Genomic DNA, 23,816 nt, shown 5'->3' on the forward strand with positions numbered 1-23,816 from the left:
CCGGGCCACGCCCCCTTCTTTGAACACCGCCCACGACGACCCAAGCGCCGCTTTGCAGACCTTCCCTCTTTCCAATCTGCCTCGGTTGCCAGGCCCGGTGACGACACATCGCGCTCCGTTTCGATTGGTCGGAGGGAGTCGCTGTTGATTGGCCGTTGCTGGGGAACGTTGGGGTCTGCGGTGCATTGTGGGTAGGGTACGCCGGTCGATCGGAAGCGTAGTCCGCGAGGAAGTGGAGGTGTCATGGCGGCCATCGGCGTCCACCTGGGGAGCACTTGCGCCTGCGTCGCCGTTTATAAGGTGAATCTGGAGGCGGTGGTGCGGAGCGGGAAAGGTGGCAGTAGGTTTGGGCTATTTTGCGATATGTTGTAGTGGTTCATGTTCTTGTCGGTAGGAACTGGGCTTAGCCTGGCTTTCCCCCCCCCCCAATATTTTTTCATTTAATATATCAAAATAGAAACAGCATCGAGTACTACATAGTAATAATAATAAAAAACAAATAATATCACTAATTTAACAGTAACATGACTTCCCCCTCTCCCTCTTCCATCTAGAAATAAATTATATAAACTTTTGCTAACGGAGCTAATCCCGATATTATTTTTAATTGGTTCTTATGCTATCCAGCATTATTAAATCAATACCTAATATAAAATTAATACAAAGTATAGATAAGGGATTAGATCAAAGAATATCCTTTAAAGGATCCCATTGAAAATTGATTTTCGCAGTAAGTTCTCCACGCCTCCCATTCCCCCAAGGCTTAGCCTTGCTTTTTGGCCTCCTGTGTACGGTGCTCTCTGCAAGTAGAAAGTTGATGCGTCAAGGATAAAGTACGTGGCCATTTGGTCTCTTACACATTAAACTTTCTGCGAGTAGAACTCGAGTCTGTTAGGAAGAAAGGTTGCCGCCTCATGTCTGCACTAGTGCAAACCGTTGATGCTTCTTGAGGTCGGGCTTTTTATGCAGAGAAGGCTCTGGGTGACGTGGTGGGTCTTCGGTCTCAGCTGCAGCAGTCCCTGTTGGCTTTCTAACTGCAGCATACTGTAAAGCATGGAACGGCACCCACAATAAGGACCCAAGGCCTGCTTGTCAGGCGCAGAGGGCTTCCTCTGGGGTCTCCACATGGTCCAGTTGGGAGACTTTGGGGGTCTGTGGTGTCAGTGCTGCAGGCCCCCAACCTCTGGCTTTAGATGTGTCACTTCCAGGTCTCTGTCACCCATGTGCTGCACCTGTCACCACCAGCTGGTACTGATGGGTCATCCTTAGCAAATGCTCCATCAGAGTGGCTTCTTGTCCTGCAAGGGAATGGGTCTAGGCAGTCCTCTGATAGCCACTGCACCAGGCATGGTAGGGCATAAGTCCACCCCCTCCATCCCTGGCTCCCCGTCTGTTGGGGGTGCCTGGCAACTGCAACAGCTGAGAGACCTGTGCATAGCCTTGCACTTGCCCAAGCCCCACCACTGGCTCTTGTGCCCCAGCCCTGACACACCACCACCCCTTGTGGGCAGGGGCTTGGTGGGGGCTTTTGTTTTGGGTCTCCAACTACCCATTCAAGCTGCTGGGCATAGGTGCAAGATCACCTTGTCTGGGGTGCCAACCCCTGTACACAAAATGGAAGTGGGGGGATGAGGTAGGGGACCACCCCTTGCTTACCTAGCAGTACGCATCCACCCCATCAGGTCCTGGCTGAGAAGCTAAAGTACTTGTAGGGGTTCTGAACTGGGAGAAGTCAGCCACAGGGTGTGTGGACTTTTCTCCTCAGAGGGATCCAAAGAGCTTACAACATTACCTCCTCCTCCATTTTATCCTCAAAACAACCTGGTGATCTTTTCCTTTACATAAAATATTTATGGTTTGCTTGAACTATACTCCAGATCTTACAAAAAACTCCTGGAAGCATTCAGCTGACTCTAAATTATTTTTAAAAAGCAACAGCAAGGATGGGCAGTTACTGACTTTCTAAAAAAAAACATGAAGTCCATTTTGTGAATTTTTACAAAGCATCACTATCAACACAATCCCAAAGGGGGGCACTGACCCCTACGCCAGTGTATCTGGCAAATACATTGGCATGAGGGCTATTTTTGCCAGCGCAAAGCTCCAGTGTAGCTGCACTGCATGTGGTTTCTGCATGTCAGAGCAAAAGGGGGCGGTTCAGGGGGCAGAATGCCCCCTTTTTGCCACACAAAGTTGCCCCATAAAAAAGGTGGCATGGCTCATGGGGCTCCATTTTGGCTATTTTTAAAGCCCCCCCCCCAGAATAGCCCCACCCACATGGTCTAAAGCCACTTAGGATGTCAACTAAGTGCTGACCAATGGTGATTCACCCCAGAGCTGGCCATGCCCCTTCTCCAACAACCAATGCCCCCCCACCCCCAGCATTTAAAAACTCCTGGCAGGATACACCACACCTCAAAACCTAGAGCATGCAGCATGGGATGCTGTCTGACAGCTACCTGCCGTGTGGAGTTAGAGTAAATGAGATGGTACCTACGGTAGGTGGCAGGAAAAGCACAGAGAGAGCGCTCAGTGCAACATGGCAAGCACTTTGTACAAACACCCTACCGGGAGAGAAAGGTGAGGTATAAAGAAAGAGTAAATAATGTGATGATAATAGGTATAGTTCAGATTTCTCAAGCCAAAATGCAGAATATGTTAATATATAAATATTCTAATAAATACATATTGCTTTATTTTAAGATTAATACAGATGATAGCGCTTATTGTAGCAAGCTTATCTTTTCAGAGACTGCAGAATTTTTGAATGATCATGGTTTCTGGTGGATTATATTTGTTGTAGGCTATAAACACACTATGTAGAATGGAGAAAACAGGTAATGCACCTGGTACAAAGCATATTTTATATCAGCGTCATTTCAGTGATAATTTGGTAGGGCAAATGATATGCATGTAACTGCTGGAATTTCCGAGTTGGAGCCCATTATATCTGGTAACAGTTTGTGTCTGCGTACAACAGTGGTTCCCAACCTTTTTTTGACCAGGGACCACTAGGACTTTTTTGTTCGGTGCAGGGACCCCAAGGTTCAAAATAAAAATTCAGAGAATTTGAAAATAAACTTTAATCATAACTGTTAGTTAAACATTAAACTTAGAATAATATTTGAATATATTTTTTATAATAGAGAACTTTTAATTGAAAATATTAATTTATTATGGGTTTATAACTTTGTTTCGCGGACCTTAATTTAGTTCTCGCGGACCCCTGGGGGTCCATGGACCCCTGGTTGGGAACCAGTGGCGTACAAGGAACAACCACATTACCCTGGTATTTTTTGTGTCTGCTGCTCATTTCAATTTCTTCTTTCTATATAATGTGCTACTTTTACTATTGTTCAATTTTTCTTAGGCTCAAAGAAAATTATAATCTTTTTGATGTAAGTTCTGAGGGTAGCCATGTCGGTCTGCAGTAGAACAGCTAGATTGCAGTCTGGAGACCAACAGAGAGGGTATCTGACAGTGGGAGCTTTGACTCTTGAACGCTGATAACCTAAAAAATTAGTTGGTCACTAAGGTGCTACTGGAGTCAAGTCTTGGTGATAGAATAATGCAAAGGAGTGTTTTTCTTAGAATTTGGGGTTTAACAAAATGATCGGTCCTGATTATGCTGGACCAGAAGGTATATCTGGCATTATAATTTACTTAGTGTTTTTTTTATGTAAATTTGAAACACATGGTCCTGCCGCAGGCTCCCAATCTAGGAACAGAATATACCCTCTGAGAGCTGGCAAGTCCCAACCAGTGGAGAAAATGCTAAAAGGAGTTTGCAGGCTGTAATAAATTTGATTGTGTTTCATTCCTTTGTGATTGGTCCTGGTAATAAACTGTTTGTGTATTTCTTCAGGATGGCCGTGCAGATGTTGTTGCCAATGATGCAGGTGACAGAGTTACTCCTGCTGTTGTTGCTTATTCAGAAAATGAAGAGGTAATTTTCTTTTTCTTAGTGGAGTGTGAGGAAGAAGATTGTAGCATGTTTGTTTTTGATGATATCGTTGAATTCTTCTTGCAGGTGGTTGGGTTGGCAGCAAAGCAAAACAGAGTAAGAAACCTTTCAAACACAGTCGTGAAAGTGAAGCAAATTCTTGGAAGAAGGTATGTAAAGCAACAGTGAACTTTCTTTTGGGATTCACTGTAGGTTTCAACCGAATTAAAATGATAAATAAAAATAAGCTAATATTTCCAAGTAATGTGATGAGACATGGAAATAAGTGAGTAAAATTTTTTCTCATGCAGCTTAGTCATTAAATAGCCATTGTTTGAACAAGAGACCTAAGTAGAACCAGAAGAGGTCAACATGATTGTCTGGAATGGGATTTATTTTGTTTTTCAGTTTTTCTGTTGCTGTTAATGCATAAATAAAGGTTTGAGCTGGCATCTCAGCAGAACCGCGACTTCATGTGACATGATTCTTATGAAATGAAAATGTGAGCAATAAAGTGTTCTGTCTGATCCCTTTTGAGAGTTCCCTCCCATTTCCCTTTTGACAGCTCTGGTGATTTGCAAGCTCAGAAGTACATTGCAGAAAGTAAATGTTCAGTAAGTAAAGAGTCTGCTTTATGGCTTTTCCCCATGAATCGGATAATTTCATTTCTTCTGGCATTCTGTACAACTCATTCTTTTACAGTTGCGAGACTTTTTTCAGATACTTGTGTGTTAAAAAGCCATTCTTTGTTTCTGCTTTTGGGGGATGCCATGGCTTGTTTTAGTAAAAGTCAATCATCCATTGGTGATTAAAGCTGTCCTGATGAAATGGGTTACTTCTCATGCTTGCTCTGAGCAGGTAAGTCTACTTGCAGAATAGCCTCTGAAGTGAGAGGAATTTTTCTGAACATAGTTCAGCCAATGTGGGCAGAACTGGAGCAAGTGGGAGGATTAACCCATTCTGCAGGGTGTCTTCCAGCCACCAATAAGAAAGACTGCTGATGGTAAGTCTTAATGTTCCTTCCTTACATATGGGCATGAAGGCTATTGAGGTAAAAGCACAAAATGCAATTCAGGGTAAAATCTTTAAAACAAATGCATCAATTAAATAATACTAACAACAACCCCCCCAAACTGCCCTTTTAATATCTAGAAAACAAAAATGTTTCTTTACAAAAAGCAGGTACTGTTGAGAGCCATTGGAGGGGAGACCTGTGTAGTTGTGGCATCACTACCTCGGTTGCCTGTTCCAAACACCTGCTGCTGCTACTTCAGAACATCTTGTTGATCTTGAGAGGTATTCATTGTAGGTACATTGGGGGTGGGGTGCAAAAGCCCTCTCCTCTATCTAAGAACATGAGGAGGCCTGCTGGATCACACGAGTGGTCCATCTAGTCCAGCATCCTGCCTCTCCCAGTGGCCAGCTAGTTAACTCTGGAAGGCCAGCAACAGGCTGTAGAGGTTGAGGCCTTCCCCAGTGGTGCCTCCTGGCACTGATATTTTGAGGTTTACTGCCTCTGAATGTGGAGGTTCCCATTGCTCACCAAGGGTAGTAGCCACTGCTGGACCTATCCTTCATGAATCTGTCTAATCTCCTTTTAAAGCCATCTATTTTAGTGGCCATCACTACATCCTTTGGCAGTGAATTCCACATTTGTATTGCTCATTGAGTAAAGAAGAATTTCCTTTTGTCCTTCCTGAATCTACTGCCTGTCAACTTCATTGGATGACCCTAAACACTAGTATTTTGAGATAGGGAGAAAAAGTTCTCTCTGTCCCATGCCTACCCCTAAATCTAGATGTTTTCTGTTGAAAGTACTCCCCCAGCCTAGCTCAGATACCAGTGAAGTAAGCTTGATTGGAAAGTGCTGATAGCACCTGGGGGCAGAGGTTTTATTTGTGAATGGTGCAGAGACATAAGTAAACACATGGGGCTGCCTTCATCAAATCTTTTGTGGGCCCTTAGAGAATTGTCTCTGGTTTGTGCTCATTTATAGGTAGTTGAAAAGAATGGAAAACTTTATTATGAAATGGATAGCAAATTTGTTTCCCCTGAAGAAGTTGCAAAATTGATCTTCAGGAAAGTGAAAGGTAAATAAGTAAAATTCCATCTTTGGCTCTTTCTCATTGAAAAGGTAGTTTTGTAATGTGAATTTGCCCTTATAGTACTGTGGGTGTTTGTTTTTAATATGTAGAAACAGCTCAGTCTGCTTTGGGTTCTGATGTCAATGACACAGTTATTACGGTGCCGTTTGATTTTGGAGAGAAACAGAAGAATGTTCTCGGGTAAGAATGTCTTTTGTGGGGTGGGGATTAAATGTGTTTGCAAGAATTTTAGCTATAAGAACCAGTGGGTATTTGTCTTGAGAATGGGAGATTTAAATTCAGAATCTCAGCTCACAAACAATTAGATACACCTGGTTGCTAGGGTGGGTCAGTATGCCTCTGCCTCCATATCTGTCTTTATGGAGACTTTATGCTGTATCTAGTTTCGTCACTTTATTTTTTTTATCTCTTTGGCTTAAGCATGACTTGAACTGGTGTATAATTACATCCAGGCAAGTTTGTTTGGGTTAAATACTACCTGTACCAGACTGAGTATTTTTGCTGTTCTGTATTGAGACAAGACAGTTGCTTGAAATGAAGCTCTTCACAATTGTGTCTGTCTCAGACAAGCCGCTGTGGCAGCTGGGCTGAATGTTTTAAGGCTAATTCATGAACCGTCAGCAGCTCTTTTGGCATATGGAATTGGGCAAGATTCACCCAATGGAAAAAGGTAATGATCTACAGTTTTCAAGCAACTAGCCTTATTATTTGATACACAATATATTTAAAAATGCTAGAACTAATTAGCTAGAACTAATAAAATGCACTTCAACAAAGACAAATATAAAGTTCTGCATTTAGGTAGGAAAAATCAAATGCATAATTATAGGATGGGGGAGACTTGTCTGAGCAGTAGTGTGTGTGAAAAGGATCTTGGGGTCTTAGTAGTCGGAACACTGAACATGAGTCAGCAGTGTGATGCGGTAGCTAAAAAGGCAAATGCGGTCTTGGGCTGCATCAACAGAAGTATAGTGTCCAGATCACGCAATGTGATGGTATCACTTTACTCTGCTCTGGTTAGACCAGGGATGGGGAACCTCAGGCCCGGGGGCCATATGCGGCCCCCGAGGACATTTTCCGTGGCCTTCAGGAGCTCCGGGGGCTGGGGGTATGTGTGTGGGGGGGAGGCGTGGAGGCTGGGGCCTGGTTGCGTGGGGCCGGTGTGTGCGGGTGTGTGTGTGGGGGGAAGGCTTTTCTTTCTTTTTTTCTGTCACTCTCCTTTCTCTCCCTCTTTTTCTGTCTCTTTGTCTGTCTCCCTCCGTCCTTTTCTTTCTCCCCCTCCCTCCATTTCTTTCTCCCTTTCTCTCTTTTTTCCCCTCCCTCCCTTTTCCTCTTTCTGTTTTCTTTCCTCCCTCCCTCCCTTCCCTGCGGATCGGCTGCGGGCTGGGCCCCCCTGGCGCCTTGTTTGCTCAGGCCCACTGCTGGCTGCCCTCCCGCCTGGGGGGGAGGAGGAAGGGGGGAGCAGGGGTGCCCGCCAGGCCTTCTCTGCGTGGCCTCCCCTGGGGTTGCCAACCTCCAGGTGGTGGCTGGAGACCTGGCAACCCTAGCCCCCACCCCGCCGGGAGATCTACACCTGGTTATGGCCCCCGAATGATGTTATAAATGTGCAAATGGCCCTTGGCAGGGAAAAGGTTCCCCACCCCTGGGTTAGACCTTACCTGGAGTACTGTGTTCAGTTTTAGGCACCACAGTTTAAGAAAGATGTAGACAAGCTGGAACATGTCCAGAGGAGGGCAACAAAGATGGTGAGGGGTCTGGAGACCAAGTCCTATGAGGAAAGGTTGAAGGAGCTGGGTATATTTAGCCTGAAGAGGAGAAGACTGAGAGGGGATATGATAACCATGTTCAAGTATTTCAGGGGCTGTCATATAGAGGATGGTGCTGAGTTGTTTTCAGTTGCCCAAGAAGGCCGGACCAGAACCAACGGGTTGAAATTAAATCAAAAGAGTTTCCGTCTAAACATTAGGAAGAATTTTCTAACAGTTAGAGCGGTTCCTCAGTGGAACAGGCTTCCTCAGGAGGTGGTAAGCTCTCCTTCCCTGGAGGTTTTTAAGAAGAGGTTAGATGGCCATCTGTCAGCAATGCTGATTCTGTGACCTTAGCAGACGATGAGAGGGAGGGCATCTTGGCCATCTTATGGTCACTAGGTGTGGGGTGGGGGAGGTAGTTGTGAATTTCCTGCATTGTGCAGGGGGTTGGACTTGATGGCCCTGGTGGTCCCTTCCAAGTCTATGATTCTATGCTTTGCATTATTCTAAAGGGATCTAGCTTAGAGCAATTTAATTTCATTTTCACTGAGTTGAAAAATGTGAGGCGCTTAATATTGCAAAGGGGAAAATAGAATTAGGGTCTGTTATGATAATGAGTGCTTATGCCCCTGTAGTATTATCCCAGTTCTTCAGGCCTTACTGAAGCCACACTGGAATAGATAGTTTGGGAGTCACAACCTTAGGATTCATGACTTTGCCACTTTAGAGTGCAGCCACTCCACACGTGGCTTTAGCAATCCCAACATATTTCTAGAGTTCAGATACTGCTGTGGTCTGCTCCTGCTATTGAGACTATTCCAGTAGGAGAGCAGCTTCAAAACCCCAGGCCGTAAGCATCACACCCTGGACATCCTGTTCCCCAATGAACTGTTAGTCTCAACAGAAACAGGTTTGAAACCTGGATCACGGCACACCCTTGCTGTATTCAGTGGTGTTGTGGCATGCCTCCCCATGTCCAGCTGCTGTATACAGAGAATTGGTCTGTGGAAATGCAATGCAGAGAACTTGTTATGAACATGGGGAGAATATACAAGTCAAAATCAGTTCATTAAATGCTGACTGGGTCAAATGGCAGAAAATTACTGTTGATTACAAAATTAAAGCTACTAAATTTTTAAACTCAGGATTCACTTCCAAATGTTAGTGGCAGGTAACTGAAATCTCAGCCTTAACCAGTCTTGTTATATGCATTTTAAATCAAATATTTTAAAGAGACTTGTCATGATTTTGAAACTTTGCCTTTTTAAAGGGCTTTAACATTATGCTCATGTCCCATCAACATCACCAATCTTGCTTTTTCATTTTTGCCTGTTGAAGCAACGTGTTAGTTTACAAACTTGGAGGAACATCCCTCTCCATCACCGTTATAGAAGTCAACAGTGGGCTCTATCGCGTTCTTTCCACCAACACAGATGACAGCATAGGTGGAATCTGTTTCACGGAAGCTGTTGCCCAGCATCTGGCTTCTGAATTCCAGAGGTACGTTATTCTGGCTTTAGAATAACATATGAAACTGAAATAAAGTCTGAAATAGTTGCTATTTTAGAACTGTCAGCAAAGTTTATAATAACGTATAGTTCTTTTGAATGATGTTGATCTAGCACCTGTTGAGACAGGCAAGTGCACATCAGCTTAATTGTTGTGAGGTGGGGGAAATAATGAATTTTTATTACATTTTAATCTTTCTCTTCCTGCAAGGAGTTCAGGCTGGCACCATGCATAATTTCCGCCTCCTTCCATTTTATTCTCACAGTAACCTTGTGAGATATGAGGCTGAGAGAGTGCCTGTCCAAGGTCACCTAGTGAGTTTCATAGAAGGTCAGATTTTGAACCTGGATCTATTCCACACTGGCTGTTGCAAGTGCAGCATGCCGTTTGATGAACTCGAGAAAGAGCCTAGACTTGTAAGTAGCCATTGGCCTGTAGCATTTAAGAAAGGCCTCCGGGCAATCAGGAAGGGAAGCTTCACAAAAGGTTTTCTTTCCTTCAAGCACCCTTTCATAAGCAGGTATGAGCAGACAGGCTAGAGACTTCTGTGAACTTCTTGGTAAGGCAGAAATTTCCTACTGTTCACTCCATTATATGTACATTATGCGCTGTTGTAATGTATAATTAGGGACACATTCCAGCAAGGGGATGTGCTCTCATGTTCTGTTGTACGTGTCTCTGGATGTTTAACTTTGTCAAGGCTCCTAACCACTAAGGATGACTAATATATTGCTGAGTGGGTTTTTTCCTGCAGTTGGTAATGACTTTTTGAAAACTTAGGTCTTATAGATACGATGTGAGAGAGAATTCGAGGGCCATGATGAAGCTGATGAACAGCGCTGAGGTTGCAAAGCATTCGCTGTCCACGCTGGGAAGTGCAAACTGCTTTGTCGACTCCCTCTACGATGGGTTGGATTTTGACTGTACACTTTCTAGGTAAGGGTAACTGTCGCAGAATCTCTGTGCGTGGTTTTTCCTTGAGAAAGCCTCTCAACTCCTTCAATAGTAATCTTAAATACACTTCTGAACTATAGTTTCTGTTGAAAATGTAGTCTGTTACCATTTAATCAAATTATTCATTGGCTAAACAAATTTGAATCAAATTGCTTATGTGCAGTCTTGCAGTTGTCTTTACAGTGTTCATCGGTCTTCCGTGCAGTCCCACATTAGAACTGTGCAGGCCAGCCACTCAGATCATTCAGGCACACTAGATACCTTTTTCTCTTAAATGGTCATGTGCTCAGAGAGGAGGCACCTCCCCTTTTCTCAGTTTATTCTTTGCTGCCACAATGTGGAGGTAGAGTTTTCAGCTCTCTCCTTGAGTTCTTCTTTCTCCGGTGCTGAGCTGTCACTTGTGAGGCTTTCTCCTCAGCCTTTTTCTTTGCCCTTCAACCATGACCCAGAAGGCATTACTTTAAAAATGATTCTTAATGCTCACAGACCCTCAACAAAGACTTTCATATATTCAAAAACGGGCTAATGCTAAAGGGGATTCTGTGACAACCATTGGTATTTGAATACCCTTTTCCCCTGAAGTCATCGGGTTTAGTGGTGTCCTCATTGAAGGCACACATGGCTGCAATATCTACATCACATTCCGTGGTAGAGGGCAGGACATTGTTTTTCCATTTCTATTCCAAGTTGTTTCTGAAAATTTTTTACACACCTTGGGTGTTAGGAGATCTTTATTATTTTATTTTAAAAGGACAGAATCCTTTTGGAAGGTTCCACAATTATTTGTTTGTCATTCAGGCCTATCCAAAAGGAAGGCTGTTTCTCACGAACTTTATCAAGGAGGATTGCCTCCACAAGTGGATTGTGTTTTCAACAAGCAAGGCTTCCCAGCCCCCTCCAGATCTATCCACACTCCACAAGGGCTCAAGCTTCATTTGCTGCATTTGTGTGAGGTGTTCCATTGGCTGATAGCTTCAGGGCAGTGATGTCACGGTCTTTGGACACACTTGTGAAGCACTGCTCTGTAAACATGGATGCAAGAAGGGAGACACCAGTGGGCAAAGCAGGCTTACATTCTCTTTTTCAATGAGTGCACCACCCTGCCTCCATGGGGAGTAGCCTGCTAGTCTCCCCATGTGGGATTGCACAGAAGACCGCTATTCTAAAATTTGTTGCACTTGTAATTGTTGTTCATTGAGTTGCCTTCTGTGCAGGCACACATTCCCTCCCTCCTGCCTCGCTGTGTTTTTCTTGACCAGCTGTTTGTAGAGGGCTTGTGGCCTTTCAGGAGAACTGAGGGAAGGGGGATGCCCCGCTCAGAGCACATTAATGTGCGAAAATGATGTTTGGTGCACTCTTAAGGGAGAGTCCCCCATCGAGTTTTTTAAAGAATTAGAAAGAACTAGAAGGATCTGAGCGGCTGGCCTGCATAGTCTCAATGTGTTCCTGCACAGAAGACAACTCTGAACTACAGTTACAGGTAAGTGCAACACTGTCTTCTGCCCACTCAAGTCTTGTTGAATTGAACATATAACGTGACAGATCCTGGATTTAAAATTCTGGTGCTTATACTGATCGAAGCCTTGTGTTCTTCTGTTTTTAATATAAAACATCCACACAACTACTTCTCTGGTGTGTTTGCAAAAAAGTGACTAATATGTGGATGTTTCTGTTAGAATCTTTCTCCAGTGTGCTACTTACCAGTGTAAGGAATTGCCCTGGCAGGGAGATATGCTTACAAGAGGGACACTACAGGCCCCTTATGTGGTCAATCATAAAAACTTAGGCTGGCTGGGTGTTGAAACGTAGACAAATTGGTCAGAGCTGTTCTTCATGCCTTTCTCAAAATACTGCATTTCAGGCCTCATCTTGTGCTGTAATTGCTACACCAGGTTAGCTCCCAGATAAACTTTTCCCTCAAGGAGAAAATGTATTTAAGTTTTCCTTTTTTTCCCCTTTGCCTTTAAAAAAAAAATACAACAGGGCCAGATTTGAACTGATTTGCTCTGCACTCTTTAACAAATGCATAGAAGCCATAAAAAAACTCTTGCACCAAGTTGGACTGGCAGCAGATGATATCAATAAGGTAATCTTGAATTTTGTTTGTTCCTAAAACACTGGAATATGCCCATCTGCCAACTGAGAGAAAACTCTCATATTCTTGCTAGACTGTGGTCTGTTGTTCCTAGCATTTGCATTTAATAAGCACATGGTCTCATTTATATAGTCTGAGTAGCACAAGTATGAAGACTGTGGTCCTGATTAGTTGGCCCATGAGTGTGCAAATGCATTAAGCTTGTAAGGAGGCATTTGCCTTATCTCTGTTTAGTAAGATTTTCTTCTGGGTAATTAGGTTTTTGTTTTTAAATAACCTGGAAATGCTTCTTGCTTGTGTTTTCTTCCAGGTCATTAGTATGCCACAAATGGCAAATACAATTGTATATAAACAAAGCAGACTAGTAATCTTTAAATGCTAATAACTCTTCAGTAGTAACAGACTTTGGGCCATTGTTTTCTTGGTGAGCTTCAGGCTGTTGTTGGCAATATGGTGTGCAATTTAGTATAACTAATTTTTACCCAGAAAGGGGGGGATTTGCATCCAAATGCCTTCGCCAAGAGTTGAATCTTTGTGCAATCCTTGAATGGGAGGGGTTGTGTCACACACCCAACTCAATACAATTTCTCACCTCCAGTGCACTGGGGTTCTCTGGGAGATTTAAAAAAAAAGTACACTTGATTGCAGGAAGATTTTTTTTCAGTTAGTCTGAAAATCTGCTCCAATATAAAAATGTGGGTGCTCTTTGGAAAGTCTGAAAGCTTTGATGTTGTCCTGTTAATTTTTCCTTATCCCCTAGGTCGTTCTCTGTGGTGGTTCTGCCCGTATCCCTAAACTACAACAGTTGATTAAAGACCTTTTTCCCACTGTTGAACTGCTGAATTCTATACCTCCTGATGAAGTCATTCCCATCGGGGCTGCCATAGAAGCTGGGATCCTGTTAGGAAGAGAGAATCTCTTCTTAGACAGCGAGATACTGTCTATTGAATGTTCCAGCAAAGATATCTTGGTCAAGGTGAGCTTGAGTTTTTCTTAAGCTTAATCTTCTCCGATTCCTTGCGGTTTTTAATTTGAAGGCCTTGGTCAAAGATCACCCGGTCTCTAGTTGAAATAAGTGGCGAAACAATGAAAAAGCTTGGATGTCCTGTGCTACTCCTGTAGCTCCAGAACTGCACAGGATTGCACTGTGTCAGACTCCGTATTGTGAATCTCGATTAATGCAATAATTATTGTGCCATTGTAGTGTACTAGTTAGTAGGGCTGTCGATTCGGTTCGTCCCGAACCAAAAAACACCCGAATTTCCCCTGATTCGGGGTTTTTTAGTTCGGATGGAACCAAACTCAAAAAAGGCGGGAAAACGGGGAGCCGAATTCAGCGAATTTGGGGTGTTCGGCGAATAAATTCGGGGTTCGGCGCAGCAGCATAACCGTCAGTTAGTAAGCAGCATTCTCCTGCAGCCAATCGGTGGCCAGGCTGGGTTTTCTTCTGGCCAATCAGTTTGAGCGATTGAGTGCATGAGCCCAGCTGCTGTGTGGCCCGGGAAAAGAAAGAGAGAGTATCTGTTTGTGTGTGAGAGAGAAATCCCCGTGGGGGGTGCTTGTGCACATTCGCTCCTTTCCGTGGCTGCAGGGGGCGCATTTTTTGGGGTAGAGACCCCAAACTTTCAGCGGAGCTTCAAAGGACCCTTCTTGCGAGACCCCCCCAAGTTTTGTAAACATTGGGTCAGGGGGTCCCGAGATATGGGTTCCCCCCCTTTTCCCTATTGGGATGAATGGGATCAGCCAATCCTGTGTGAATCTCGAGAGCGGCAAATCCAAGGTAAAACCTCCCGTGCTTAAATGGAAGAGTGTTGGATTATCCAGTCCTCCCAGTCCCTCCTGATGGAACAGAAGACATCCACAGTAAGACCCCTTTTGGGGCTTTAATCTATAATTTTTCTTGTGTGTGTGTTTGTGTGTGGGAAGCAGAGTCTGTGTGTGTGGGGGGAGGGAGCAGTTTGTGGGTGGGGGGGAAGCCAAAGGGGGCTTTCGCCCGTTCTGTCTGGGGTGTGTGTGCCCCCTCGAGTCTCTCTCTCCCTGGTTTGAGGGGGCGGGGCTTCAGTTGTGTGTCCTCAGGTTTTCCCTCATTCATAAGATCGGTTAGGTCTATTTTGATGCTTGCTCAAAAATTGTTTTCAAATTGTGACTTAAAGAATGCATTTGCCTGGTCTCGAGTCCGATGCAAAAGGGGAAATTCCGCCCCCTCCTGCTCCTGATGCTTAGCTAGCATGCCTCTGTCCCTTTCCATGGTTTGCAAACTCCCAGGCGTCAGGTGTTGCTTTGTATGGTTGCAAACGTGCTGCTTTGTATGGTTGTGTTGCTTTGCATGATTTGCAAACTTCGCACCTGCCCCGCCCTTGTAGGGCTGGGAGCTTTGAGTGGGCCACAAGCTCTGCTAATTGCAAATGCACATTAAGGAGGGGGGACCCCTTTCGGGGGCCATATCTCAGCCCCCGCTGATCCAATCTTTACAAAACTTGGGGGTTATTGCAAGAAGGGTCCTTTGAAGCTACGCTGAAAGTTTGGGACCTCTACCCCCAAAAATGCCCCCCCCTGGAGCCACGGAAAGGTGTGGTAATGATTTTAATGGCTGTATTCGGCCGAATTTCCCCCCAAACTCCGGACCTCATGCCGAATTGCACGGACCCGAAGCGGGGGAGTTTGGACTTCGGCATTTCCCGAATAAAAACGGGCCAAATCCGAATTTTACCGAATTTTTTTTTCAACAGCCCTACTATTTAGTATTAGAGTAGAACCTGGGCAACCCAGGTTCAAATCCCCACTCTGCCATGGAAGCTCACTGGGTGGCCTTGGGCGAGTCACACACCCTCAACCTAACTTCCCTCACATGGTTGCTGTGAGAATAAAATGGAAAAGGGTATAAAATGAAGCAAATAAAATAAGCGTATGCTGATGTACAGTTACGATAATGCATCAGTGTTCTTTTCTATGTATTAAAGCTTGGAGTAGAAGGGAAAGTACCTGAGTAAGCATTCTGTTAGGCTCTGGATACACTGGGAATCTTCACAGGCCCTAGAAAACCTGTATGGCTTTACTTGCCATAACAAAGAAGTATCCTTAGTACGATTACTTTTCTTTCATTTGGAGTAATGGACAAGGATGTGTCTGTTACTTTTTTTAAAACCTTGTCTAAACTGAGGTGAGCCGAACCACAGTATCTGATTAATACTCCTCCCCCCAAGAGTACTAATAAGTTAATATGAATTTGTTCAGGTATTTGCAATCTAATTAAAGGATCATTGTGTTGATTGTAAAAGCACTAATTTTCCTTTGTTCTGGAAATAATAATGACTTCAGATTTGATGTTTCTTTTTGACGTGCTGAGGCTGCAAATCTTTTGTTTTCTTAGACAATTGATGAGTCAGGCACTGATAAATTTATGGTGTCACTGCCATCAGGAACTCCTTTACCAGCTCGAAGACAACATATTTTCCAAGCCCCAGGAAGCAACTCCTCCGTCTTTGTAGAGTTTTACGAATCTCTGAAAAAAAGCGCCATAAAAGAGGATGACAAATTTGCACAGGTGAGCAAGTACCAGTAGAAAAGTGTAATACTTATTTGCATATTCAACAGGCTTTTAAAACCTGTTGCCTGTTAAAATCAACACTCTTGCAGGAGGGCCACAGAATTTGTAGATAGTCTTAATTGATCTAGCTACTGTACTGAATAGGCTTTACATAATAAATTATGACTTGTGAAAGAGCTGCTTTGCTGCTGTGACACGAGGTGGCAGTGTTGAACAGTGTTACTTTAACTGTGCCACACATTACTGTGTGATCTGTGTCAAAGCCTCCAAAGGCAGAAGCTGCATGGTGTTTTTTAAAAAAGATCCCATACTCCGCACTTGAGGGTTCACAGGGATACTCCCAGGCCACATGGGGGGCGGGGCGGACTCATGCTGGCAGAGTCATGGGCTGGGCCATGTGATACCATTGTGTAGTCTTTTCATATTCCCTGGGCTTGGTTGTGAGGTTGGTCATGATGACTGATTCCCCCCCGTTTACCATTCTGTGTCCGTGTAATAAATGTAGAACTGGTGTGACAGACTACTGGGGATTCATCTTACCCTGGATTATGGAATTTCACAGCAAATTTTGTTCTTAATACTCCTTTCCTAAAAATCACTTTGGAATTTTGTGGCGGCTGAATTTCATATGGGTGTATTTTCACACATGAAAATGGAGAGCAAATTAAGTAAAGCAACGTGATTTTGAGTCTGCTGATAAGTTTCTTCATTTCTGCTTGCTACACAGATAAATAACAGGGTTTTTGTTGTTTGAACAGATTGTACTTCAGGATTTACATGTAAAAGAAGGCCTGCATGATATCCTAACTGTACTTACAATGAAAAGGTACCGTGAAACCAAAATATTCTCTGGTCCAGTAACACAATTTCATACAAGATGTGTGTTTCACAGAAATTGGTTTTTTTTAATTTGTCCTTTTGGGAAATAATACCCACTCTTGTGTACTGAAAACTGTAGAAATGTTAAGTAGAGAAAACTGCTGGGGGTTTTCTGCATAATTCTACAATTAACACTGAATTTGCTGTATGTAATTTACAATCCCCTTTTTTTGGTTTAAACATGGAGCAGTTGTTTTAACAATAGAACCCCCCTTTTGCACTTATTATAGAAAAGATACATAGGCATGGAACCAGAGCAGCATTTCTACAAGCAAAGGACTCCACCCAAGTACTTTTTTCTTACCTCTGGCTTCCTGCTGTAGCACTAAATCCTGGGTGATGGGACTCAAGGGAACAGCATTTCAGGTGGTGCTCGGGATTGGAAGGGTGTATGTGTGAAAAGGTCACTTACTGCAGGCAGAAGTCCTTCTGCCCAAAGCAATGCTGCTTTAGATTTAAGCTGAGGTTTCTCAGTTGGTTACCAGGGGGAAAGAGCCTTGGCTACTTACCGTGAAGGCTTCTTCTGCTCAGAGGGACGAAGGGCATCTTCATTATGGGTGTTTCCTTTTCCTCTTATCTCGGGAGGCAGGAACCAAATATTTAAATTTTTCTGACCTCTGAGGGTAAACGCCCCCTTGTGATCAGTTAAAGACTTTCCGAGCCTTATATATTTAAGATAGACTGAAGAAACATGTTAGTTATAATTCTATACAAGAAATAAGTTCCTAATAAACATTAACGATGAACCTTTAGGATAACTATAAGTCATGAACCAACAAACAGCGTTTAACTTGAATTGAATGTCAACTGGAAGTTAGATGTAACCATGATTACCTGTAATTTTATTTTATTTGTTTTATTTATATTTTACTGACGTCTGGGCGGGCAAGATGCCCTTCGTCCCTCTGAGCAGAAGAAGCCTTCACGGTAAGTAGCCAAGGCTCTTTCTCGCTCAGAGGGAGAAGGGCATCTTCATTATGGGACATACAAGAGCTGTCCCCCGCCCTTGGGAGGGTTAGACGTCCTGAAGTATACTTTGCAGTACGCGTCTGCCTAAGGCGGCATCTGCTGACAAGTATAGATCTAATTTGTAGTGTCTCACAAATGTGGACACCGAGGACCAAGTTGCAGTCTTACATATCTCTTCCATAAAGCACGGCAGTCGAAGGCTGCTGAAGTAGCCGCACTTCTTCCCAAGTGGGCAGTAACGCCCGCAGGAGCAGGTAGGTTACTTATTCTATAAGCCTGTGTTATGTATAAGGTGATGGTCCTACTAATGGATGCCTTGGACATATGCTTGCCCTTGTCAGGTGGTGAGATATGAACGAATAAGGAGTCAGAGTTCCTAATAATTTTAGTAAGATAAATGTAAACAGGTAGTGCCCTTCTTAGGTCTAGCTAGTGCCAGGCCTTCTCCTTAGGATTCTTGGGGTTAGTGCAGAAGATGTAAGCACTATGTCCTGCTCCCTGTGAAACTTGCAGCTACATTTTGTCCTATCTCAGTGATTGGTTCGAATGGTAGTTGTGTGAGTGCTGTCAAAGCTGTGTGCAGGCTCTAGTTGTGAACCTGTGTCTAACAGGAGGAGCTAAATAACTGACGCCCCTTAAAAAGGCTTTTATGTGATGGTGTTTGGTTAAGCGGTATCCAGATACCTTGGGTACTATGGTAGCTATAGATGCCAGTTGCCTTTGTAGAGTGCAGGTAGCTAGCCCTAAGCTCTGTCCCTCCTGATGGCTTCCTTGTTGTCAATATGGTAGTGACGGCCACCGGGCTATAACCTAGGGCTATAAGTCATCTCCTTTCAGTGCCCGTGCGGTCAGTTTGTACCACCCTGGATTGGGATGGCATATTGGGTCTTGTAGAGGGAGATCTTGTCTGTCTGGAAGTCTCCAATGGTTCTGTATGGACATCTGAATTATAGATGGGAACCACGGTCATCGCAGCCAATATGGAGCTATGAATCTGACTGATGCTTTTTGAAGTCGTACCTTTCTCAATACCCTTGGAGGGAGGGGGGGACCCGTACAGTAGGTCGTGTGGCCCTGGTGACATTAAGAGGTCCATTTGTTCCGCCCCCTGTTGACGGTACATGGAATAGTGCCTTGGCAGCTGGTGGATGATGCTGGATGCAAACAGATGAATCTGTGGCGTGCCGAATCTCTGAGTAATAAGTTGAAAGACCTCTGGATGTAGAGACCATTCTGCCTCGCTGATGTCCTGTCTGCTGAGCCAGTCTGCTTGTATGTTGACTGTGCCCTGAATATGTTCTGCTGATTTTGATGAGAGGTTGGACTCGGCCCAAGGAAAAATGTAGTCGCTTCTGAGGATCGTCCTGATTTCTAGGGCACTGATGTGAAGATTCTGTTCTTGATAGTCCATGTTGCTTGAGCCATTGTCCCTTGAGTGTGGCTTCCCAACCTGATAGACACGCGTCCGTGAAGATTTGAATTGGTGTTGGACGGAGATACCAACTTCCTTTCGTCAAATTCTGAGACTGAAACCATCATACTAGTCTTGATCTGACTTCATCGGTCAGGATGAGATTTCTGTCACTTCTTCCTTGGTATGTCTCTTTGGTACGGCCTTAAGAACCATTGAAGAGGTCTTGCTCGTAAGCGTGCCCCTTGAACTGCGGGAATGCATGCAGACATGTGACCCTTCAGTTTGGTCAGGGACATTAGAGAAGGCGACCGGGAATTAATCGCTTTCTTTGCTAGAGATGAAATGTTGTGGATTTTTGTCCACTGGAAGGTATAAGGAGTTTGTCAGTGTGTCTATGTCCATCCCCCATCTCTCTCAATCGTTGGGATGGAACTAAGTGGGTCTTTCTGAAGTTGATTATGACCAGTGTTCTGTTAACCTCTTTAGAACTCTCTCTGAATGATCTATGCTCTGCTAGTTTGAGCTTGCGCAAATCAGAATGTCGTCTGAGAAGGGTGCATTCTCACGCCCTCCTCGCGCAGAGATGTGACTGGTGTGTCCAGAACTTTGGTGAATACTCGAGGAGGGGCGATGATAACCCGAATCGTAAGGCCCTGAATTGGAAGAGGTGTCCCTTGTATGGGAACCGAAGGAAACAACAATGTGCCGGGTGTATTAGAATGTAAGAAAATGCTTTTCCCTGAGGACCTGTGTGACTGACTTTAGTGTCTCCATCCTGAAGCGCTTTAATGGGATAATCTGTTCAGAAACTTGAGGTCTAGGATGGCTTTCCATCCGCCGCCTTTGTTGGGAACAGTAAAGAATACTGAATAGACTCCCAATGTATGCTCTAATGGTGAGACTGGCTCCATCGCCTTGATGTCCAAGAGGCCTCTGAAGTTCTATGGATTTTTTTTTTTTGGGGGGGGGGAATGTTGGAGATATTACTAGTCGATGTGAAGGAGTGTAAGAAAAACTCTATCTGATAGCCTTGTGAGATAATGTTTGTGACCCAGAGGCCTGGTTGGGAGGTGACCACTGACGGTGTAATAGGCTGAGCCTGCCTTCCACTGACTGGTGGCTGGCGTCACTGTTTGGTTGGGCGGTCGGGTTTATCCCCTTTATTGCCCTGGAAGGTGGAGGATTTTGGAGATTTATTGAATCGTCCTCCTTTACTAAAGGAGCTGCGATTCTGGTTCCGGTGGTTTCTAGGTTGATCAGGTCTGTATCTTTGAAATATGTGGTATGCACGAAAGGACATAGAGGGAGTGATCCCTTGGATTCCTTGCGTAGAAACTTGTCTTTGGTCTCCACTGATATGGGGACCAAATTGTCTCCAAGCAAGGTCTTTCCCTGATACAGGAAGCCCATAATAACCAATTTTGATCTATATACTCCGCTTGCCAGGGGCGTACCCAGAGAGCCTTTCTGGCAGCTGAGGCTGTGGCTAGTGTTCTAGCTGCATATGACATGTTATCTAAGGAGGAATCAGCTAGAAAGAATACCACTCTCGAAAACATGGATGACATGGTATCTAAGGTAGAATCAGCTGGAAGGATACCACTCTCAAAAAAACATGGATGCCCTTCTGGCATCTGATGCTGCGGCTAGTGTCCTAGCTGCATATGGCATGGTATCGAAGTTCGAATCAGTTAGAAAGAATACCACTCTCAAAAAACATGGGTACTCCTGTAAAGGCGTTTCTTTCTTCCTGTGGAAAAAGTTGATATAACTTCCTAGTCCAAATTATTGCCGCTCTGTATACTAGGGCAGATGTGATAGAAGCGCTTGATAGTGAGTGCCAAGGCCTCTGAGCATTTATGCCTGCTAACTCTGCCTTCCTATCTGTAGGGTCCCTAATCATGGCAAGGCCATGTAACAAGGTTGAAGGAGTGAAGGCAGTGACAGGTGATTCTACTGAAGGCACTTTTAGAATTTTAGAAGCACCGATAAACCAACTATAAAGGCTTCCTAGAGGCTGTGGAGCATTGTATGGGTGCCATTGGTTTCTCCCGCTCTGCTTTCAACAGAGTTAGAAATAATCAAGCGCTGGCACAAACCTATCTGGAGTCTTTTCTCCCACTCTGAGTCCTCTGAGAGATCAAGAGTAGCTAGGTTTTTATGCCAATGCAGAAGGAAATCTTCTGCGTTAAATACTATAGACAGTCTGGGTACCAATTGGCAATTTTGTAACTGTGAATTAGCTTTCAGCGCTGCTTAGGCTGGCCAGCACGTACTCTCTTGGTACTACTTGGACTGGTGATTGGCTCACCAGGATCTCAGGCAGAGGTCTTCCACATCACCTACTACCAGAATTGGCCCTCTGCATGCCAATCCGACGCTCTGCCACTGAGCCACAGTCGTTCCCCTGCTTTGGCTGATATTCTGCCCTTTTAGCAATCAGATTACTGTTTGTGGTGCTGGAGGGTGTGATCCCTACGATCCCTGTATGGATGGGGCAGGATAAGGAGGTTGTACTGCCCTTAAGCCATCTGAGAAGGCGTTTTTAATCAGGGCGGAGAGCTCTGCTCTTACAGGAGTAAAACAGGCTGCATCTATGAGGGGGGGGGGCGAAGTCACCTTACCGGCAGTCGATGTCTCCGTTGATGCTTCCCGTCCTTGAATAATAATAGGCGAGCCGCCTGAGGACGGAGCATTGCGAGGCAAAAAGGCGAGCCGCCAGCCTCCTTCATTTTCCCCGTTTGTGCAGTGTGGGAGAAGTGGCTATAGCCGCTGTGTTCTCCTGGCTGCTTCCCGCTGCTTCCCGTCCTTGAATAACAATAGGCGAGCCGCCTAAGGACGGAGCACGGCGGGCGAGGCAAAAAGGCGAGCCGCCAGCCTCCTTCATTTCCCCCGTTCATGCTGTGTGGGAGGAGCGGCTACCGCCGCTGTTTTCTCCCGGCCGCTTTCTGTTGCGATCTGGCAGTCGCGTCTTTCAGGCGCGGCAGAGCAGCGTGCGTTTTGCAGCAGGCATTTGGCGCGCTTGTTAGCGGTCGAGCCAAGCCGTTTGTACTTGCCTGCGCCGTTCTTGCCGCTTTTGCCTTTCCCTTTTGAGTTTTGGTCCTCAGGTCACCAGAGTGACTGTCCAAGGGTTCATCTAATTGTAGTGGTAAGGCCACTAGCAGGCTAGGGTCTAAATTGGCAGGCGCTATATAGCTGTCCTGATGCCGATCCGCCATTTTTTATTTTTATTTTTTGGCGGGAAAAGACCCTTCTGAGGAGAATAGGCAGAAAATTAAGACAGTAAATAGAATTGAGTAGTAGATTAGTTAGGTTAAGTTTAGGTTTGTTAAAATAAGAATATTTTTAGGTCTAATAAGTAAGGTTAAGGTTTCTCTATTATTTCTGTAGCAGAGAGCTGCTAGAAGGCTGCTCTCCCGTTCAAGGCAGGAAATAGAACTGATCACAAGGAGGCGTTTACCCTCAGAGGTCAGAAAAATTTAAATATTTGGTTCCTGCCTCCCGAGATAAGAGGAAAAGGAAACACCCATAATGAAGATGCCCTTCTCCCTCTGAGCGAGAAGAAGCAGGCTTCATTGCAGCTTTCAGATAACATACTAGGAGTACGTTTATCTGGAACCTTTGCATGCTCAAGTAAAACTTCCATAGTGGCTTGGGGATGGGTTCTGTCCTTTTTGAAAAGGACAAAAAGGTGAATTTATTCCACATCAGAACATCTTTGAAGTATGAGCCCCCCCTTTAAGTCTCTCATGGTGTGCCCTTGTGCAGTTTGGCACTCAGATGCATTATCAAACCTCTTACTCATACACGACCAGATCCCTTGGCTTTCCTAGGCATCAGATTTTTTTACATTATAAAAATCTCTCTTATTTAGGGATGGATCCTTACACGTTACCTGCACAGATCAAGATACTGGAAAATGTGAAGCTATCACAATGGATGTGGCAACATAAACTTGGATTTTTAAAAAAGTTTTGTTACCCATAACTGAAACTGTTCTAACAGACCTTTGGTTGAAAGATGCCATTTACAATACTAAAAAGTGTTGACAAGATCAAATCATTGCCTTCTGAAGAAGCAGCTGATTGCAGATGGTTATTCAGTCCCAAGCCTCAGAAAGAAAGAGCGGAGAACCACATGGCTAGGTTTGAATGCAAATAAACTTCATAGCATTTGTAAAAAAAACAAGAGGATAGGAAATCCTTTAGGCACATTTTTCTCCTTCTGGCACTGTCCAAATGGTTTTATTTTGTTAACAACATGCATCAGGGGGTTAGTACTTGTATATTGGAGTATTAATAAAATCCTTGGATTTATATTTACTGCTTTATCTTTGATTTGACTTTCCTTTTCAATTTTGAAATAATGAAGAATAGGAATAATTCCTAGAGTCAAGTGTGTGACTAAATGATAAGTTCCTCCAAACAACTAGGAGAATGTCCTATTTATAAATAAGAGAGACATCACTGTATTTAAGTTTCTGATTCTGCCCTCATTAGTAACCTTTTCAGTTCTAAAGGAAGTATGACAATATATTGGCTGTAAAAATAGGGAAGAGTGGACCATATGAAGACCAATTGACCTGCTGCCATTGTTCAGTCTTACTGGGCTCCTGTGAGGGCTCTGGTAGGAATAGCTTTAAAACCACCTTTA

At 44.3% G+C, this 23,816-nt stretch overlaps 1 protein-coding gene across 1 annotated transcript; it reads left to right on the top strand.

Moving 5' to 3' along the window:
- The first annotated feature begins 221 nt into the window (after nucleotides 1-221).
- HSPA14 (heat shock protein family A (Hsp70) member 14) lies at nucleotides 222-23,116 on the top strand. The gene is made up of 14 exons (XM_056846880.1): nucleotides 222-300; nucleotides 3,866-3,946; nucleotides 4,031-4,113; nucleotides 4,509-4,561; nucleotides 5,944-6,033; nucleotides 6,138-6,228; nucleotides 6,614-6,718; nucleotides 9,135-9,296; nucleotides 10,086-10,241; nucleotides 12,243-12,345; nucleotides 13,115-13,330; nucleotides 15,725-15,898; nucleotides 16,660-16,727; nucleotides 23,038-23,116. The coding sequence occupies exons 1-14, from the start codon at nucleotides 244-246 to the stop codon at nucleotides 23,114-23,116; spliced, it is 1,518 nt and encodes a 505-aa protein (XP_056702858.1). The 5' UTR covers nucleotides 222-243.
- Nucleotides 23,117-23,816: the final 700 nt, after the last annotated feature.

This window comes from Euleptes europaea, chromosome 3 (assembly GCF_029931775.1).
Source record: "Euleptes europaea isolate rEulEur1 chromosome 3, rEulEur1.hap1, whole genome shotgun sequence".
NCBI classification, from domain to species: domain Eukaryota; kingdom Metazoa; phylum Chordata; class Lepidosauria; order Squamata; family Sphaerodactylidae; genus Euleptes; species Euleptes europaea.